Raw genomic sequence first — 22,279 nt, forward strand, 5'->3', positions numbered from 1 at the left:
CAGTTGCAAGGTCTCCAGTGGCAGGACTTTCTTTCTTTCCTATCTCACTTGTGTCTGCTACACTGGAGCCTAACTTTTAGCTGGATTATAAATATTAGGACGATAACCACGTCCCCTTAGGCTTTGCAAATCTGGACAATGGCCGTCAAAGTTAAAACACAAAACGTGTTTGTCTTTTGAAGGACAGCACAGGAACTTTCCCCCAGTGCCACCCTCACAAAAGCTGCACTAGTGTTTCTGAAGCAAAGGCACAAGATTTCAGTTAAGGTAGGGCTTTCGACTCTCGGTAAAACAACCGTTTTCAGCAGATGAACACATGTAACAGATAAAACAAATTTGGGCAGATCAAAGCATATACAACATCGTTCTTCTACAGCAGTAAGGATTAGACAGTTTAGGTTTTACATTTCATTACTTATATTACCCCACAAAGGAAGTCTTATTCCATGACTGGAGCTCACTACAGCAGTTTGGTTTGGAAACAATCCTGAAAAAGCTCGTCCCCTAAAACCAAGAAAAGAAATAACAGCTTGGCATAGAGAGCGGGACGCAACTACACCATTCTGGTTAGTACCATAGGCAGGGATCTCGCCAGCTGCCCAACCGCTGCCCGTGTCACACCACTTACATCTACTTTGCCTGCATCATGCCTCCAAGGCATGATAGCCATCCTTAGGTTGGGGGTTTCTTCATTTATTAAGGTGTCTGGCTGAATCGCTTTTTGCCTTCCAAGACTAGAAACACCACTGTTTGGCTTTTTGGTGGACCACTGGCCTATGTGTGGAAAATTTACCAATGCTGCGGACCATTTCATAGAAGCAAAATTAAACAGGTTGACAAAATCAGTTTAAACGGGACAGCTCAAAAGCTGTTCCCATTCCATTTTTTTTCATGTATATAACACATTTTGTAGTAGTTGTTTTTTGTTGGATTTTAGGGAGCAAATTCCAATTTCAAGATGAATGACTGGTATCGAAACTCCTGCCATATTAAATAATTTTGCATTAGATTTCAAGAACTGTGCAAATTCAAGTTTTAGATAGTTATATGAGCAACAGTTGTTTCACTGAAATATTTTATTTAATATACACAGCTGCAGTTCATTTAGGCAATAGAAAGTTCACAAATACGCTTACTCTTGACACTTGATTTGACACATTTAGTTTGACAGAAACCAAAGACTACAAAAGTGAAGTATAATAATCATTAAGAACACATTAAAAGTGAGATTATTATTACAACTAAATTACAAATGATATAAATATTTGATTCTTGTATAATCCCTACACAGTCAACATTTCTGATCTTAGGAGTACAGTTATGCAGAAGAGGATGGCTTTTAAATTTAGCTCGTTCTTATTAGCATGGAAAGTGGCATTCAAAACTAAAAATTTAGAGATTATAAACTAAATTCCGATTTTGATTATGAATTCACGAAAGTAGAATTGCATCATACTATCATTGCTTTGGTGCAGATCTGGCACTTGTGTTTTCAAAGACGACGGTGGACTTTTGAAATTCTTAAGCCATACGACTGGTTATCAACAGATATTCTTTATACACCTTCTAGCTAAGGTGTATAAACCTTGGGTTATAAGCACACTGATTCCAGTTCTGTTTTACAAGGAGACAGCTATCTCCCATTGAAATTCATAGCTCTGTCTCCGGCGTTAGGAAGGACACAATATATGAATGCTTTTTGGGAAAAGGTCCAAAAAGACCCAGCGGAGATCAAAAGCCTACCCAGATGCACCTGCACATTTCTCTGTTCCTCGCTCTTTTTCTTTTTCTCCCTTCCTCCTCCTCCTCTCTCTCTTTCTTTCTTCCCTTCTTAACTGTTTCTGAATCAAATATTTGTTGGTGGTATCTTACAGCAACCAGATACTGTAACTCTTATTTATTTTGGATGGGAAATACACCAGTTCAATTTCCAACCTGATTCTATGTACTTTTGAGAGCTCTACGAGTGCACGGAAGTGCTCCTGTTTTAAAGGGATACATTTGTTTAAGCCAGATATTATCAGGTTCTTACCCATTTTCTGAATATTTTGCTGTTTCATTAGCCCTTTTTCACTCGTCTGTTTAAAAAAATCCTTTCAGTTTTGACAGAAGATCGACTTCTAAATTATCTGGAAACATTTATAATCTCATGTGCAACGCTGTTGCACTTTCTTCAAGAGCTTTTTATAAATAAGATGAAAATTGCTCACTTAAATACACATTCACTTCTGTGAAAAAGTACATTTCTGTTTTTCTGTGATGAATGTTAAGGTGTAATTATCTTCATATCATTTTGTTAGACCACACAAACCACAGCAGACAGTTTCCTTTGACACATTGCAACCTCCAGGCAGCGCATTTACTGTGGAATACGCCATTTACTCTGTTACTTCTATTTCCAGCTATTCCTATTGATTCTGAACCCAATGAGACACCTTACTGTGCCATATAGTTTCATTCATAGACTTGCAAAAAGATGCCAAAATACAGATGCTTTTGAGCAGATAAGTGTGTTTAAGCTAAGTGAGATGGGTCAAAAAACTTCACATTCCAGTACCGAAGACGTACTTTGCGGAGAAAAAACTATAGCATGGAGCATGATGCCAAGTTCAGCAACTTGAACAGTGGAAATAGGCCAACAGCAGCATTTGGAGTTTCTGTTTTATTACACATAGAAGTATATATATATATATATATATTTTTAAATAAATTATAGTCAGTTGGCATTTCACACAAGTCATATGACACATTTTCATCATTTTTGTATTTATCAAACGAGTACAACAAAGGAGCAAAATGTCAGCTCCAGTAAAATCTACGGAATTACACAGACCCTCCTTTTCAAATATCATCATTTTGGGTTGTGTTTGCAACAAAAGTTGAAATGTTTCTAATCAAAGTTTGTTTCAATATGCTAGATTTTAACAACATGCTTCTCAAGTATCTGAATATTTAGAATTACTCTCTAATTACTTACTCTGTATTACTTGACACAGGATAGATTCTTGTGGGCTGGCTTTGTATGGCAAAGCATATGTAAGTGTAGTTTAAGAGCTTAAGCTAACTATGAAACTTTGTTTCACCTTACAGAAATCCAAGGATTATAGATCATCAGTTATTTATTACCTCTATCACAGGGAAAAACGTTATGGCAAGTTCCCTCATGCCTTCTTATTGTGCTGTGCTTTCATCTAAAGTTCAGGGTTCCATAACCTGAGCTACAGTTTTGCATTGCACATAGATGGCCACAATTGCTTAAATTTCCTCTTAGACACCTGACTTCCTACAAGGAAGGGAGGAAGACGGAAATGCTTTTAATTATAAAAAACTGCCTTTGATACTGTTTCATGATTAACAAATCTCATCATACATCCTCATTTAAAAATATATTTTGAAATGCAATGAACTGAGAATGGTATTACTTTATTTACCACCACCATATAAAGTAGTAGCAGTTTTAGAAAAAGTAAAAGTTTTAAATTAATTGGTGAAGCTAGCATAGCTTTTTGAATATAAATAAGTGCTCTTGAACACCTTCACGATGTTTAGATATTTTAAAACAAAATAAAGTAAAAAACGCATACTGGAAGTCATTCCTGCCCAAATGGTGCCTGTATTTCCTGCATCGCTCTATTACACTGCAGTGCAAAATGACTGCTTACACCCCCACAAATGTAATTTCAGGGCAGTGGCAATGCGTTCAGTTCTGTGAGTGTGATTACTTTATTGCATGTGTCACGTGAATCAGACTGCAGATACCCCAGTCAAAACACCTAGATCTAGACACACAATGATTTGGAGGCTCTGTAATGAACATTTTGTACTATAAGCCTTTAAAGGAAACAACTCCATCAGCTTCACTTACAAATTATCTGTGCAAAAGTACAGTATTTCATAAATAAACTTTACCCAAATATTACAGAAAAAAGCTTTGGGATACATTAAGTATAAATACAGTGACAGCTGAGCTGCAAATTTAATTTAGGTATAAACAATAATATGCTCACCAGTTCTTTTCGTAGATGTACATTTAACCTCCCTGAGTCCTCTTCCATGCTTAGCGACACGATACATTTTCAGATGCTTGCTCAGTAACAGCAATGGTAGCTTCGGCGTTAGAAAGGTGAGAAGGAGTACGTCAAAGTGCACTACATTTCATCTGTCATGGATTTTAAGCTTACTGTACTTTTGCTTCTAAGAGCCCACTGGTCATGACATGCCCATGACCACTTACGCAAGCACTGACATGTCGTAGTGAATCTGCTCCAAGATAGGCCATTAAAAGTTCAGTGTGTCGAATTAATAATTGCATAAGATCTTCAGCCAAACTCTCCATAGTTGAGTATCTCACCTTTTCAAAATCAAAAATGTCTTTGAGGAAGAAAAGCACTTGATCCTAGTGGGGAAAAAAAAAAAGGAAATACTTCCATTCACTTACAAAAAGAAAAAAAAGAATGCAATGCTAGCTATTTCTTTTACACGTTTCATAAAAACATCCATTTATGTATTCTTTTGGTGCTAAGATAGAAGTGCACTAAAATAGACTTTGCAAAACAGTTCTAGGCTTAAAAAAAAGTTAATATTTTCTTGGTTTCTTACTGTTAGTCTTAATCTTAGGAAAATGCAAATGAATGCCTATAAATAAGATCCTAATTTCTTTTAACCTGGAAGATTATTTTTTTTTAAATTAAGATAAGTGGTAATTAAAAAAAAAGTTTCAAACCTTGAAGAAGCAGCATAGATCATAAAGGGAATTTCTAGGACCCAAAAAGCCCCACGCCAAAACAGGGCTGATATGTTCACATATAGCATAGAAATGTGCAAAAAATCCATCAGGCACCTAGTGATGTAAAAATTGTAGACAAATGTTACACAGTAAATTTAGTTTAGATCTCTTATTACATAAAATTAAGTCTTCAGAAAAGCCTAAAACACCTACTACTTCAGGGCTGTGGTAACTTGAACTCCTTTAAGTTATAGGGCAACTGCACTAAACAAATGTCATGATTTTTTTAGAAAGGGTTTTTACTTCAGTGGTACTTTGTATTTTAAACATTTTAAGATTAATAGGCATAATCCCCAAAAGATCATGAACAATCTATCTGACTCCCGTAAGACAGATCAGATAATTTTATTCAGTTATTCCTGTCTGAGCCCTTATACACTGTGTAGAGCTGAAACTTTCAAAAAAGTAAGCAAACTGCACAGTTCCGAATGGAAAAGAACTACACCTTATAAGAATCCATCTTTAAGTCTAAAGAAAAAACAAAATATCCGTGAATGTCCATCCTGTTGTTACTTTTACAACCTACAGGCACTCATAAAATATAATATAGTATGAATTTATATATCATATATGAACGTACAGTTTATTTTATATACTCATAAACATATATTTATTATTTTACAACATCAATTAATGTATAAAATAATAAAAATAGAAATTAATCATAAATTAAAAGATAGAATACCACATAAAGAACTGTCCATAAGTAAATTTAAGTTCATCAAATTCCTTGTGGCACAGTTAGTCTTTCCCTCACAAAGACTTCCATGGTGCTTAACTTGATCCACTTTTGAATGACTCCAGCAGCACTGATGAAACTAGTCCCAAGGAGTAAAGTTACTCACACATTTACAAACTTATAAATATTGAGACTTCAGTATACAAAGGAACTACAGAGTAAGGCAGTTGTGCATTGAAATAGAGATGAAAATAATAGGTTACTGTAACATCTATTTTGGAGATATAAACCCTTTATATAAAACTAGTGTAGAAAAGGTCTATTTATATAAAATTCCCAACCATACTGACAAAGGGATGTAACATCTCAAATCTGAAGACGTAATGGTAGCTGAGAACCTTTTACAAAATACCAACTGCCATTGGAAGCAACTTTTTTTACAATGAAATATGTCTTTAGCAGTTAGGAGTCACGCAAATAGCTATTCTTAGAATCAGAAAAAAGTGTCAGTACCAATCACTTGAGCAGAGATTCCTCACCTGCGGTATGCAAAACCACTTCTAATGGCTATGGATGTCCTGTAGCAAGCCCCAACTCTGCTTTTGGACTGGCTATTACAGAGATGGGGCATCTGCTTCCTAGGTCTAACAAAATCCTCTAAAGGTGGAAGTAAGGAGCTGCTGGTGCAGAGGAGCTCTACTTCAAAATCTGTAGAGTTCCTTCACTGAGAGGTCAGGATGCAGAAGGGGGCTGAGGGAGGCTGCAACAGAGTTCTTGCTGCTGGCGAGGAAGATGATACTTCAGGTAGGTAAAGGGACAAGACTGAATTTTATTTAGCTGTGGAGATGATGCAGGGAGATGGGGTTGAGAATCCTAGCATAAGCAGGCGAGATACAAGATTAATGGCCTTGGTCTGCAAGAATCCAAGGTACATGTGTGGGGCCATAAGTCAGAGAAATTACTGTCACCACTGTTGACTAGACCTAAACTAGGTTGAAAATCTTTCAGCTAAGACTTTTTGCTAAAAAACTGATATTAGGGCTCCACGAGCTAAACTTCTACAATTGGCAGCCTCTTGGCTAAACTGACATGTCTACAGGATTAAGGGTTGATCTGTAATTCATTTTGCCAAAGCTACAGAACAGAACTTCAAATTCTTTGGAGACGATCAGTAACTTTGGTCCACATAATTTGGAAGGCAACTTACCTTCATTTGCTGTCTTTTCTGCTTCAGTACTGACCAACAGCTTGAAGCCACAGCCTAAATGTAAAAAAAAAAAAAAAAAAAGCCCCAAACCCTACGTAACTTCACTATAAGAGAAATTATTTTTCATCGCAAAAGAAGTGATCTGCAGAATACTGTATTTCTATATTTTGAGGATTTGTATTTTCTTCAGTTTCAATCTTGTGATAACACGAAGTTTAAAACTATAAAATATCAGCTGATACAAATAACTAATTTTATATGTAGTTCATATTTGTTGTTTTCAGATCTTTGCAGCATTTTCTTTAGTTTAATTCAAATGTAATTTGCCATCCTTGACAGATTTTACAGTTGCAACAGTTAGCAACATTCACTGGGTTTAATTGAGGACCAGTCTCTCAATACCAAAGTGTGTCCTCAGACATAAGTAACTATTTTAGATATTAAGTAGCATGTGAACACATTTGAAATGTCTTTTTTCATTTTAGCAAAAACATTCTTGCAATAGCTTCAGATTCAGCTAAGGAGTTTTGTCCAAATATGGACCTGTGAAATACAATATACCGGTATCAGTACTAGGCTCTTTCCTCTCATAGCTTGTAACTATCCTCATCTGATTCTCCTTCAGTACTGCAAGATAATTTACTACCGACAAAACCCAATTTTACCACATAATTACAAAAATAAATATATGCGTGTTACCTTTTCCTCTAGAGGGACTATTTCAATTGAAAGACAAAAATAAAAGGAAAACTGGCAGTTTATAGATATAAAGGGATGAAATGACAGTAGTATCTCTACCAGCTGACCATGGCAGTAGCCTGCATGTCTGTAACAGAGGGATGAGATCTATCTGATAAATAAACAGGCACATCTGAAAAAGCGTGAAATGTTATCAACATCTGAATGCCTGTATTGTATTAACTTACTTTTGTTTGCTTGCAACTTTGTGTCTTATTGCTAAATCTCTGCTGTATGAACCAAAAACTGTATCTAATATTTAAGATGTGGCTAACAGAAACTTCCCTTCTAAAATTCTACCTCCTCAGAGAAAACTCATTTTTGCAGGACAAGTTAAATATTTTCTCCAGTATATTCAATCATTCTACATATTTTGGGCTCAGACTTGTAGCTTTTAAATTGCTATTATGAAAAACCTGATAATACAATCTGTTTATTTTTTCTGAGGTATATTTCAGGTCCATATTCAGTCATATTGGAAGCTGAATTAGACTTTACGGTGAAGGACGGTGTAGTTTCTTTGCTTCAAAATGAATGCTATTATCAAGACAATATACACAGTCTTTATCCTGCAGTTGTTGGTTTTATTCTCATTTTTACATCGTGCTTTAAGAATACAAAGCACAGAGCGCCAGAAAAACAGTTTTGGCATATAGAGAAATTTTATATCAGAATGTTCACACCAATGTTATACTGATCATACCATCTACTTACTGTAACATACTACAGAATAATGATTATGAAAATTACACATAAATACTTACTGTTTCTTTAAAAGAGGAATTTAGCCAGCGGTTATTTACTACATTCTGTATAGATATTGGCGGATTTTCTAAATCTTCAAATGAATCCATTAATATGAAGTCCAGAACAACATCATAAAAATTCAGGTTTTTCACCTATATTAAATCAGAACATGATCTAAGTTACCTAGTTTCTCTTTCAGCAGTAGAATTCAGCATGCACCGTATTCTAACTCTGTATTAACATGCAGATTTATAATTGTTTTTAATGAATATTAAAGATACTTTGGCAGTAAAGGAGAAGTTAAAAAAAGTATTACATGCTTTCTGGTGCTAAACTGCAGTGGGGGATGCCATTTCTCTAAATCAGCAATGTAAACAAAAGAGAGTTGCCTTTCCCACAGTTCTGAACTGTAAAAATTTATTTTTAGATGCTATGGTTTGCATAATTAAGGGTAAAAGCACTTTTTAGAAATTCAGACTCACTCCTCTAGCAGCAAGTTCCATTTCAGTATTATCCCAGTGATCTGTTTGTTCCAAAAAATATATCATTTCATCAAAGACATCTTCAAATTTCTTTGGATTCTGTAAAGTAAAAGCAATGAGTATCAAGGAAACTTAACAAGAGAGGTGGTTTATTTACACTGGAAAGTGAATTCTGGTAGAAGTTACATTAACAATAAAACATTACTTTAAAAAGGCTCTTACCTTTCGTGCTCTCACAATTAAAGCAGACAAAATTTTTCTTCCACTTTCAGCAAGAAATATTCTGTTTGCTGTTTCTGAAAGAATTATCTAGAAAAGGTTTCAGAAAATATAGACATATTAATTCACAGGTTATACTAAGTGACCTTAAATACCTCAATCAAATTTAATATAATTATAACCACTAGTAGAGTAGGCAAGCTCCTAATAAGCCTTTGGTGCAAAGGTTCCAAAGCTAATCACAAAATTGGGACTCCTCTGCAAATACGTCCCATTTTAGAATTATAGAAATGTAAAAGCAACAAGAAAATATTTAATTACAGAATATGTTATAAAAATGCTTGCACAGATAGTGCATTGATAGTTTCAATGCCACATACTTTAGGCTTAACAAGACAGACAGACAGATCACTCTCCTTTACTATTTACCTGAAAAGCTTGTCGAATACAATGAAGTTTAGCAAGGAAGTCACTGTCTCCTAGACATTCAAACATTTCAGTCCTATATAAAACAGAAAAGTTTTCAAAGACCATTAAAGAAAGAAGCACAAGAAAATTCAACTTAGTCTAATTCCTAGGAAAAATACCTAGTACAAGTAACTTCTAAAAAATGAGTTCTATATAGAATATTTGACTTTAATTCTTGCTTTTCTTGCAAATGATTAAGTAGACATAAATCAATACCTTAACACTCGTGAATAAATTTTCCCTTCTTCTGCTAAGTGCATAGCTTCTTCATACAATGGGCAATGGCAAAGGGAATCTAGACCATAGGTATTACGAATCTCTCTGTGTTCTGCAAGCTGAAAAAAAAAATTTTTTTGAAGTTCATTAAAGAGCTTGCTAACATAATTTTTGTAAAGATAAAACAAATTAGTTTTCCTGATACTCTACTGAAAGATGTATCCTCTTCTGCATCTGCTTAAAACAAAGGGGCAACACTCAACTAGTAGACAGAAGAGAAACACCAAACTATTAACAAGACTGTTACTTTGTAAGTTTTAAAATCTGCAAGCTACAGTTTCAGGTTTCAAGTTTCAAAAGTTTAATTAACAAAATCGAGGCAGCTTAGTTTTGTTTTTAATTTACCTAGTCAAGTTGTTAATTTGCCTAGTTAAATATAATGGGTCTCAAAGCTGTTAAAAAAAAATAATTGTCAGGACACAAAGTACAGAATGATTGCATCATGCAAATCTTTAGGAAGCTGGAAATAGTAACGTCCTCCCACCCCTGTTTTTGTTTCGCTGGTAAATATGTCTGCTAGTTACCAAAGCATATTGTATGAAGCATGAGCATCCAGCATTCTACTACAGGCTCCCAAAAAGGTTTTCATTAGTGACAGTTTTAATTCTGTGGTTATCAGATAAATTAACGTGAACTCATAGACATTTTTAGAGCAAGAAAAAACAAAAACAGATTAAGAAATCAAAGCACATAAATAATACAAAGAACTCCTGTTTACAGGATATCATATTTAATCCACAAAACAATGGCTAGCTACAATTTCCACTACAAACATTACATCGTATTATTAATGATCCAAAATAAAAAATCAGAGGCTTACAGATCCTTCAGGTTAGTTAATGACCAGAAAATGAATTATAACCTTTTTTTTTTAAAAAATCCTTTTTTTTTTTTTTTTTAATATCCTGTGTGTGGGAAACAAACCTGTGCTTCTAGGCTATAAAAACAGAGCCTAGAAGCATCTTTAAAAAATAATTCTCACAGTAATTGAACTATATAGTTACCCTATAACTTAGAAAGATTAAAAAAAAATCAGATTAAAATATAACTTTATGTTAAGCTTCCATTAAAATTTTCAAATAAATATATGCTGAAAATTCTTCCTATCAATGAGGATATACAGGCAAGTGCTGGCATGAGACTTCATAAAGACATTAAGAAGTATATCTTCTCCACAGACTTTGTTGAGCCAATTATGGCAACAAGAGTTTGGCCAAGAAGGCTTGTCTGCTAAAGGGAAGAATACAAGCACGTGCCAATACCTATTTTTGTCCATAAAAACATTTAAGCCCATGAATAAGTTACAGAGATTTCAGTACAGAATTGGTGTTCTGACAAGCATTACACATTGTTAGATGGTATATATTTGCTGGAACTTACACTGATTTTTTGAATCACTCATACCAGTATCCTTTTACTGTAAGTAAATACATACAATTCCTTTCATAAAATTGTCAGGTCCCATTTGAAATTGATTTGTTTGGGTAAAAAAAGAAAATCAAATCTGTATTCCTATACAGATTTCTATAGAGTTCTCGAATTGAGACTCAAGGGATGAGACGATAGCTAGGCAATAAGTGAAGGAATAAAAGTTTTAAGGTCAACAAAATGTCATACTTAAATGAGTAATGTATACTTTCAGAATTCATCTACCTTGAAAGTATTTCCATTTTAAAAGTACATATTTGTTTATCAGTTGTTTTACTTGGAAGAACAGAGTAGAAAAAGCTGACTTCCGAAAAAAATATTTACAGCTATTAAGACCAAAGATTTTATTCCAATTTAACAATATTAATTACAGCACCAAACAGTGTTTTGGATTCACTAATTCAAAAAGCCCACCTGAAAATTTACATTCTTATTAAACAAAGGAAGCCACACAGCTTTTAATTGAAAATATATGTGAAAATATATAGGAAGCAATAATTTAACCAACTGGAAGAAACTGGAGTATATTAATTTCTTTCAGATATAAAAAAATCAATATACATACAGACACACACACACATATATGCACATGTATACACAGTATAATAGTTAGAACAGGTATAAATAAGAAAAAGTGAAAAATCTTTACTCCAGAATTTGTGGTTCTACATTATGGTTAAGAAAGTATTAACTGTGGAACAATACATACATGTTTTCTGAAATAAAGACCAAACCAGAACACAAATAAGTATACTAATTTATTTCTTACCTGATCCAGCTATTACTGAAGCCATAAAACATTCCATTTACTTTATTTCATTTGCAAAGCATGAGAAGAAATAGGTTGTGAACACATATGCACTTTGTAAACAGCTGCGCCTCTCTTGGAGGTTATAATTTCTGTGGTAAAAGGGATTATATTAGTTTTCTCTAGTGAACTTCAGGCAAATCCTGTTCTTCAGATATTTAGGCAAACTGACTGACTGTGACTGAATTAGGACTCATATAATTTCTACAGTTAGATCCAGGTAATCTCCATCTGCTGCCAGCAAGCCTGAGATGATAACATCTTTAGCACATGAAGATGTCTGATCATAGCCTTTGTGGTTAAAAATTAGCATAGAATCTGGTACCTGGGAGTTGGGTGAGGCCCTTGATTATATTTAGTTGTTTGTTTGTTCGTTTGTTTTTAAAATTCCTCTCATGCTAGCAGATGAAATAAAATAGCTGTGTTACTGTTGTAATGAGTATTATTGAGCTCAAATGAAGAAAGCAGTTAAATCGACTGGCTACTAAGCAGGAGAGAAGGGTATAACTATTCTTCTGCTGAGAAGATGGTTTTGATTACAGACTGTAGTTAGTTCCAACCAGTAACTCTTGGAAAGGGGGTGCAAATTCCTCTGTCACTGATTTCTCTTAGCTTACAAGAAGAGGAGAGGGAAAAAAAACAAAACAAACTGAAAACCAGAAACTAGAACGATCTCTAAGTAACTAGAAACGGTGATTTCCAGACAAGCTCTGAAGCTGCACTGTAATGCTCCTGGAGCCACCATGGATTTTCTTTTGATGCTTTCTAGTATTTAAAAATATATTTATATAGAAATATTTTATATGTAGCTATATAAACAATATATAGATATGTAACATACAGTATTGTATTTTAAACAGTCTTGCAAACATTCAGGAATGGCCATTCTTTTTGATATGAAATAAGGTGAAAGCTTGCCTATATAAACATCCTGGTTCAAAATAAAATTAGTTGAAGATGCTCTGAACTCACATCCACATTTCAAACATAGCAGAGTTCAGCTGTTAGAAGAATGGACAAATCATATACAATGTTTAACAACATGCAGAGCATACAACATTTTCTAGTAAGAACTTCCCAAGCTGACATCAAAAGAAAAATCAACCCTTTGTTTTAAAAGTCTCCAAGGACTTGTTACATTGAGGACAAAGGTGGAGAAAGTTTAGTTTTAAATGAAATGTCTCACTATAACTACCTTACATGAATTGGCATGGATTCATGATGGGTATTCAGGTACCTGCTTTTTACCCCACTATGTATCCCTATACACTGCATAACTTTCCCCAACAGTGGTTCAGTATTTATCAGAAGTTAGCAGAAAGCCCCAGCATCCCACATCTTGTCATCACAGGTTAAGTTGGACTCCGGAAAGCTCCTTGAGTCCTTTCTTGCCAATCTGTAGTGAACACTTCTTTGCACAGCCACTGCCATTTTGAAACTCTTAACACACCAAGGATGAAAAAGTACTCCATGAACAGCTACCAAAAGTGCTGGTAGTTGTGAGTAACACTGAGGCTTGTGATGATGGATCTGACATGCCAGCCTCTAAATGTCTGCTATTTCCTCAGTATCATGTGAGGTTACATGAAGAAGAATATGAAAATGCAAAGAAGAGATGAAGATATGAATTACCCTATAGCAGCTATGTAATCTTGTAATGCTTTACTTCTATCCATTCGAGGCTCAAGAAAGAGATAGTTATTGTTGGTGATCACTGCACAGGACACTTATGATGACCTGCAGTGAATACCTAACTTCATTAACGTTGAAATAACACGTACATCTTCAAAACTCCAAAGCCTGTAGTAACAACTTGCGTCTCTACACACAGCACTGTAAAGCAGCCTCTGAAGATTACAACATGGATCATTTCTGTTCAGACACTAATCAGTTTTTGCTGGACAGTTCAACTTTATGGCTGCATCTACTAGTAAGGAGATGCTGAAACCATTGTTGTAAAGCATCAAACCTCTGGAACTTGCAATAGTTTTTAAGCCTGGGATTCCCTGACAGCTTTGGTCTAATGAACAGACTAAGTACTCTTATTTGCTACCCACAAGTTGTTTCTTAATAAATAGAAAAAATTCTCAGCTGTGCATCAAGACCTTGTTGACTACCAAAATAACCACCTACATGAATGTAACAAAAATATACAATGTTAGACCTTTTAGGAATTCTTGCTTCCTCCCCCTAATAAAAAGGTCAATTTACTCGCATAGTCAGCATTCATTAACATTCTGAGAAACTATGCTTATCCTATATTAAATGATGATGATGATGATCTCTTTCTCCAGATATCTTTACCTCTTAAAAGATTTTTTTTTTTTTTCAAAAAACATAAGTAGCTGCAGGATGAGTGTGAAACATGTTTTGGGAGTTGGAAGATGTGATGGTGATTACTAACTAAAACATTTGAGATGGTACTTCAATAAACTGAAATGATGAAGTGGTGCGTTCTTCTTAATATCTGGAAGAAAGCAGGAAGTTCATGTATTTTCAGGAACTCCTTCTATACTTGTATATGTTACAAGACATCTAATACATTTTCTTTGAGGAAAACACATTCAGAACATGATTTTATCTGAATTATTGCTGTAACTTCATTAATTTCAAGCATAATGAAGAATGTGAATTCACTATGTTGTGTGCATCAGTGGTAGTACTACTCCTTGCCAGGAGGAATAAACCTAGGTTGTGCTGTGTCTGGTACATAGGCTTTTGCCTACATAATACCTACATGGAGGTATTATGGTACAAAAATTAGTTCAGTGCTAATATGGGATTTTTGTTACAAATGTTACATGTATTTTCTAAGAATTAAAAACTGTATAGTATGAGCAGTCAGTGTACTGGAACACACTGGCTATTAGATGAAACTCCTCCTTGTCCTAGAAATGAAAACATTCAATATACTATGCAAATACCATACACAGCTAAGGTGGTTTCTGTTAGAAGACAGATTTTTAAATTTTTTTATTATTATTTTTAAAGCTTTTAGAACACCATTTAATGACTTGTTGGACTAAGTTTTCCTATTCATAGCCATACAGCAAGCAACCACAGTTGTCCTTGGAGGGAATCAAAGGAATCTGGTTCCCATTGACCACTCTTCCTTACTACATGGAAAACTTTTCCCCACAATGGAATCTTTTTTACTGGGGCTACATCTATTAGGACGCAAAAGACAAATAATGGAAAAAAACCCCAAACCAACACAAATGAAGCATGAAGTTTGAGGAATTTGTTAGAAAGGACATAGGAACGGGAGGCGTTTCTCAAAGTGGAACATAAGTTTTCTGTTGCCTACACCACCACCAACATTTACAGGGAGGTGGAAAGCTTCTGCTGATGATATGAATAGACAAGCTTTATTACTGGATATCATGCTTCACTGGACACCATGAAATCTTTTGAGTTTGCCCAAAGTAGTAGGCAGTGGTTAGTGGCATTTCAGGTACAGGTTCTTCAAAGAAATAGTATTACTGTTAGCAGAATGAAAGACTTCAGGGACTAATTCTTTCCTCTCTTTCTCCACGTCTTAAGACTATAAATATGAGGCACCTCCACACCTCATTAAAGTTGTTAGAATAGAGAGCTCCTTACAGTTTGCTACCCAGGGCATGCTAGACTACAGGACTGCAGTACTACATTTGTTTTTGAAGTAAGACAATAACCCACATCAAACTGGCAGATGACATGAGCATGGAGGAAGTGACGGGATGAGAATAATAGGGCCTGAGAAGATCAGATTAGTGATTATGGTCACACTTCTGAAGGCAGTCAGAACACAGGAGGGCACGTCTCTGATTTTTGTGATGAAACAAGAATAAAACCAAATCAAACATCTCACTTATAAATGCCGTAGGAATACACCTTACTATTACTTGCCAACATTATTCACTCTGGCATTCCCCATTTCAGGAAAGGAATAAAACATCTATCTGGAAACCATGAAAAAGGTAACCCTACCTTTCAGTGACAGGACTCTTTTTGAGCACTTTCTGAATCTAAAATTCAATTTCAGTCACTTTGAAGATTTTGGTGCCATATACTAATAATTACAGGCATATGGAAACTGGTGTTCTTTCCCTGTTATCAAAGCCTGCTCCTTTCTGCACTCTTTTGTTTTAAAAGATTTGAACAGAGAAAAACAACAACCTTAGTAAAGGAATTACTGATAAAAAAAGAGGAGCTAAGGCTTTATTCATAAGTCTGAAAAATCTCCTAAGCTTTGGACTGAGTTAACATTTTAATAAAGAACGCAAAGTTTATTTGATAATAGAACTACAGATTCAGTTTTAGTCAAGCTACAAAAGTAAGACATGATAAATGCATGTGCACTGACAATGGAGAGGCAGCAACGAAGCTCACTGTCAGGGAGAGCAGGAAAGAGCTTCTATTGGAAAGATGGAAAAGAAGCCAGGAAAGAGAGGGTGGAGACCTTTGTCTGGCACACTCACTGTTGTATTCTTGCCAAAGGTGGTAGTTATTTTGATCACGCAGTAAGTGAGATAGCAAGAAAAAAGGATACTAACCCTCATAAACACAAGCCGATGGCAGACAGTCTCAAATGGGGAAGAAAATACCATTATTTATCACAGTATATAGTATCAATAACTTAATTAGGCCAAATGGTTGTGCTAACCATCCCTTCTGCAGTGCTTCTCAGTACCTACGTGTGTTTAGGAAGAGAAGTCTGTCTGGGCTTGGGGATGGCAACTGGCTGTCTAAATCATCTTTATAGGGATTTGGGCACATGTGCATTGTAGGTGTCCAGACTGGCACAATTCTGTATGAGAAGTCATCAAGTGCACGATCCTCAGCATCCTCTTGATTATCAGCCATACCCAAGATGAAGTTTTCACATACCCTACTGCTATCCTGTAGAGCTCATCAAAAGGGCATGTGATTTAAACTCTGCCAACTGTCCCAGTTTTGTACAGTTCTTTTCTTGAAGGCCATCTTCCTATGCATTCTCCTAACATAACACAGCACAACATTCTTGTTGCCTCCTAAGCCATATCCCTGTCTATTTCCATCAAAACATCTACGGATGCCTTGTTTTAGGATTCCCTGTATCTTTGCTGTTACCTCTCCTGAGGGCAGTGAATTAAATTTGACTTGATTGTGTGTCAGCACTGAAACATGAAAATAGCTTCTAGTCTCTAAAACCACAGTCACACAAAATACTTAGTCCTTCTCCTTGGGACAGGATGCAACGTAGAAGGAAGATGAATAACTGTCAACATACAGCTTGTAGCATGATGTGACCACAAAATATGCTGCTACTTTGTAATTTCCCAGAAGGTGAAATCACTAATGATTCCTGTAGGGCAAAAATGACACAGGAGTATACACACATAGATGAATTTCAGATTTTAAAACTTTGCCAAACATTTCTATCAACACACACAGTTTAGGACAGTTACTAAAATTGCAATCAGGGAACACAGGATGAAAGAACTACCTATTTGCCCATTAGCTGAGACAAATCCAAAGCCGGAAAAGCCTCAGACTTCTTAGCCTGAAACACTCCACTTTTATGCAAGTGCAAGAAAGAAAAAAATGGAAGAAGTATATAAGCAAGAAGCTGCTACCTGACATCATCATATCTAGAATAAAAAAATCTGGTATGTCAATTCTAATCCAGTTACATCAAAGTGATTACCATTCTCTACTAATAGCTGAAATATACTGGGAAGTAGTTATTCTCATTGCCATCGTTGTTTGCAGTACTAATTTAAAGCATTTTTCCCCTCAGAGGATGGACAAAACTTTACCTCAAGGTAAAGCTATATTCATAAGAGAAGACCAATTCACAGCTTTATTTTACCTGCACCACACAATGATGTCCCAGTAGCTACTACTAGAGAGCTAACTGGCCCTGTAGTTTAAGCCTAGTGGCTCATATTTAATCCAGAATTTTGATGGTGTTCTGGTTTGAACACCAAACTGCAAGTTGTTTATGGCTTTGTTAATCTTCAGGACTCGTTTCATCAGCTGAGAATTTTAATAAATTCTTCAATAAAATCTGAGAAAGGACATCAGAGAGCTTGTTCTATTGGCAAAGGCTAGAACAGCTGGAAAGGAAGAGGAAATCTTCATAACTTCATTCTGGAAGAAAGAGTTGACAGAAGTGGCTTTGAGGTATCAAAATGGGGAGAATATTTTCAGGATATGTAAAGACAATTCCATCGCCAAGTTTGACCCAAACATTTCTTTGGCAAATACTGAGACATTTAGCTTCTGGATAGGATGGTTATTCCACTGAGGTGATACATCGCGAGGTTTGTGTTTTTGGGGTTTGGTTTTTTGTTGTTGTTGTTGTTGTTGTTTGTTGTGGTTTTTTTGGTTTGGTGGTTGTTTTTTTTTAAAGCCAGACAACACAAATGAGCATAATGGATTGTTCCCATCCTCACATACTTGCAAAAACACTAGGAAAGTTCATGCCGGGGGTGGGGAGATAAAAAGTGTACAAACTATAATGGTTTACAGCTCCTCTCAAGAGCTGATAGAGTTGAAGCAAGCTTGAATTGTGATCTTGCCCAAATTACAGGAAAGGGTAACCAGTCTCTACAGACACAAACTTTGTTAGGAATGAATGCTAGGCATACCATCACAATTTCATGTGAATTACTAAATCAAGGTAATTGTGTTCTAGAAAAACAAACCATACAATAGACAGTCAAAATGATAATTGCAAAGAACGTGTATGCAATTCTCTCTTTTTACAACTGTCTGAGTTTAGTAGCTTAGTTGTAGTGCAAATATGATAGCAATATCTAACACAGAATGTATCTATTGAGACCAATTCTCTTTCCTGTAATTTGGAAAAGAGTGCTATTCAAGATCACTGCAGCTCCTGAGAGACTATAAAAGGACATATTCCTCATTTAAATAAGTGTGTTGCTGTATATAAAATTATTTCAAATACTTCAAGGGAGCTGTAGCAGATTTCAGCTAATAAACAATGCCCTGTTATCCAAAGATTATTTCTTCATGTATCCTTTGTGGTCTTATCCAAGAAGATTAGGGAAAGTTAGATGAAGGGTATTATATTGTGCATGGAATGTACTAAAATAGGTAGCTGTCAATTTCTAGTAATTTCCTCTCCAAAAAAACCCCAACTCCAAAAAAGAAAAAGTCTTCTTCACACATCTTTATATCATGGTAAGGGAATAGGGAAAAAAAAAAAAGAATAGAAAAATGCAATTCATGGTGAAAGGAACTACCATAACCTCAACTGATTGTGCTTCTTCACTCATGAAAATCTGAAATATTTTTCAAAAGCAACTTCTTTTTAGAAGGAGTTGGGGAAACATTCTGCCAGTGCACAAAAGAAAAAAAAAAAAAGAAAGAAAGATAATAAGCAAATTGATCCCAACTTCATTACTTGAACTGCTAGGAAGCTGCTTACAACTAAGCAAGGAAAGCTTCTTTTTTTCCCCATAAGAGAAATACATTTTGCTTACAATAATTAGAAAAAAAATTAAGATTCTTCTGTTCACTTTTCAAGTAGATGAATGAATCTTTAAAGAAGAAATCTTTAAGAGTCTTACCTCAGCTGTGGAAACAAAGGAGTCCGTTGATGCAATGCTTAATGTATCTCGAAGGCAGAAATCATCTGTATTATCCTTTACAGTAACGTCTGTATTTTTATCTTTAAAATAAAAAAATAAAAAACCACCAAAAACTTGAGTATTAGACTATCAGAAAACTCCATTTAAGTCTTGAAAGTGTGTTTCATATACACTTTAATGTAGTACTTCATTCAGAAGGCACAACACTGTACTACTATAAGAGCAAATTCTCCTATAACCCACTAACATATATAATAGTGACCACATTTTTCTGTCTTTAAAGTGGACTTACAAACATCATCTGCAATGAACAGAGGGAAGAAAAAATATTTCCCAAGGGGTTTTGCCTTTTCTTTGATAGACTTCTGAAGATCTCTCTATCTAAAGATATTACTTTGCTATATTGATCTAAACCCTCTGTTAAGTTTTTAACTTGGCTGTGTTATATAACAAATGCTCAACATAACAAATGCTCAGCATTTTAGTAACCAAGAAATACTGTTCTAAATAAAAGTCCATTAATAAAAAACAGGTTTTGGCTTCATTTGAATTCGTTTCATTTTCTACTTCTCATGCCTTTTTTTCACTTGCTGGTTCTTCAGGAGAGCAAATGAAGTTTTTAATCTTCACTGTATCCTCTTTCCCCAGAAAGCTTTTCCATAGAAATAACACATCCAGAAGCCATTCCTATAGTACTAGAATTCTTAAAGCCTTTAAAAGAACTGATATTTTTTGCTTAAAATCATCTGCAATCCAGTTTCTCTCAGTTTTCCTTTATTTTTTTCCTCAGATTTCAACTGTTGCATATATTACTAGCATACGTGGATTCGTTTTCACTGTACAGAAACACTTTCACAGAAGGATTAAATTCATAAGTCAGTAAGTCAGACTTTGGCTTGATGTGCCCCATACTATGCTCTCAGTAGAGCACAGGCATTTATTTTGGGTTACTTTACCTTCAGACATTACACATGTTGCTAAAAGTCTGGTTTATTTCCAACAGTCAGCAGCAACCAGCTACCCAATGTCATCCAGATCTGTTGCTATGGCAATACTTCATAAAAAACACTATTACATAGCAAAGTGGCCAAGTGCCAATATACCGGAATGGTTTACTCATCAATTGAAAGGCTACAAATCCACATAACTTACCTATTATTTCGGTGGTTGTTATGGTTTTATTAGTTACGGACTTGGAATGACAGCTTAAAAATTGCACACAACAATAAGTATCTGTCTTTGAGACTATTCACTGAGGGAAAAAATTATTAAAAGTTTGGACAAATATTTTACTAGATTGAGTTAGGCAGATTCCTACTTATAATCACAACTTCACCAATATTCATATGAAAGTGTATGATTTTTTTCAGATCATTCTTAATAGTTTGTTCTTTCTTTTGACCTCTTAAAACCAAGAGGAAAAGTACAGCAGCATCCAAGCTGGTTGAGAAACAATCACATACTGGAATCTGAAGAGCTGGAACAGAAAACCAAACTGTGGTTTGTAAAGCATTTGCTTGAGGTCTGGTAAAAGTAGGCAGGTAACATGTTTCCTTCTTAGTTCTAGCTCATAATTTGCATTAATCACCTTCTAATATTACATTAAATGCTTTTCTAATATGACTTTTTCACATAAGCAGTTGCTGAAACTGCAATAATACTGTTAAACATAGGGTGGTACAGAGATGTATAGCCTGGTTGCAGATTTTTCCACTGAACCTCTCCTTTTGGGTAAGTTGTTTTCCATAATAAATTTGCAATTAAAGCAAAAGTTTCTACTTCTCACAGTTAGAAAAGCCCTCTAGCACCTGATTCAAGTGCAATCCAAATAAATTATTTTCCTGATTGTCCCGGTCTGTAGGTAACATGCAACACTTACTTCATGAGAAGTAAACGGCTATATTCACAAGTAGCAATACAAATTATAAACTCCTTGGAAAGTAAAGTGTGGGCCATACTTACAAAGATCTTACTGATGGCTTTAGTGAAGATGTTAAGGTAAGGACCCAAGTCTTATGTACACAAAGTGCAGCTGTCAGAGTGTCTCATATATCAACTTATTCATAATCCAAGAACGTCTCTACCACCCTCACAGGAAAGTCCCAACTATACCACTTACTGAAGACTCAAAGACTTTGAATATTATCTGATAATTACTGTACTGTTGCTGTTACATGTGAGTTTATAGCTCAGTGACAACATATCCCCAAACTGACACTGAAGTATTTAACACTGGGCTATGTGATTCATTACATATAAATAGGAATAATGCTATTTAACTAAAATTTATTCTGCATATCTGTAAAAAAATAATTGGTGTAAATGAAGGAACCACAGAGTTTCCAGCCCAGAATACCACAGAATCAGGGGTTCTTCTGTAGAGTTTGCATTCAGCCTGCTACAGATTACATGAATCTCTGGAGATAATAAGATTTTGAATACATCTATATTTGCTGAAGAAGTCATAATTCCAAGTTTTCTAATATGGGCCTAAAACTGTCACCTAGCCAGTACGTTTTTAACATGTTAGTTGAATATGGAATATCTGTGTTTTCACTCAAAGAAAATTCTCACTACCACAAAAAAAAGGCACAAAATTTGCACGTTATGACAAAAAAATTGATTAAAAAAAGGCTAGTAATGCCGAGTGAAATAATGCCTTTGGCTAGTGGTATGTGCACACAAAGCACAGCTTCCCCAAAGAAAACAAAACAGCCTTGACAGCTATTTTTGACTTTCTGGCCACTACCATCCTAATACCCTAAAATACCCTTAGCCAAGCAGGTGCTTATCAATACCCACACTGTGCAGAGAGCACACTATTATGAAAACATTAGGGTGAAAATCAAGTTACAGCTGGA

General features: G+C 35.2%; 1 protein-coding gene across 2 annotated transcripts in view; it reads right to left on the reverse strand.

Annotated features, from left to right (window-relative positions):
• Positions 1-1,058: 1,058 nt before the first annotated feature.
• Positions 1,059-22,279, reverse strand: part of MIGA1 (mitoguardin 1) — a 44,434-nt gene continuing 23,213 nt past the window's right edge. For both annotated transcript variants that reach the window (XM_030034006.2, XM_030034005.2), the window contains exons 8-16: positions 19,398-19,498; positions 9,543-9,661; positions 9,288-9,360; positions 8,862-8,948; positions 8,640-8,738; positions 8,175-8,309; positions 6,673-6,726; positions 4,724-4,840; positions 1,059-4,396 (exon numbers count right to left, since the gene is read on the reverse strand). In XM_030034006.2, the coding sequence (XP_029889866.1) occupies positions 4,178-4,396; positions 4,724-4,840; positions 6,673-6,726; positions 8,175-8,309; positions 8,640-8,738; positions 8,862-8,948; positions 9,288-9,360; positions 9,543-9,661; positions 19,398-19,498 (1,004 nt within the window). In that variant the 3' untranslated portion in view covers positions 1,059-4,177. The remainder of the gene's footprint in view (positions 4,397-4,723; positions 4,841-6,672; positions 6,727-8,174; positions 8,310-8,639; positions 8,739-8,861; positions 8,949-9,287; positions 9,361-9,542; positions 9,662-19,397; positions 19,499-22,279) is intronic.

This window comes from Aquila chrysaetos, chromosome 12 (genome assembly GCF_900496995.4).
Source record: "Aquila chrysaetos chrysaetos chromosome 12, bAquChr1.4, whole genome shotgun sequence".
NCBI classification, from domain to species: Eukaryota; Metazoa; Chordata; class Aves; order Accipitriformes; family Accipitridae; genus Aquila; species Aquila chrysaetos.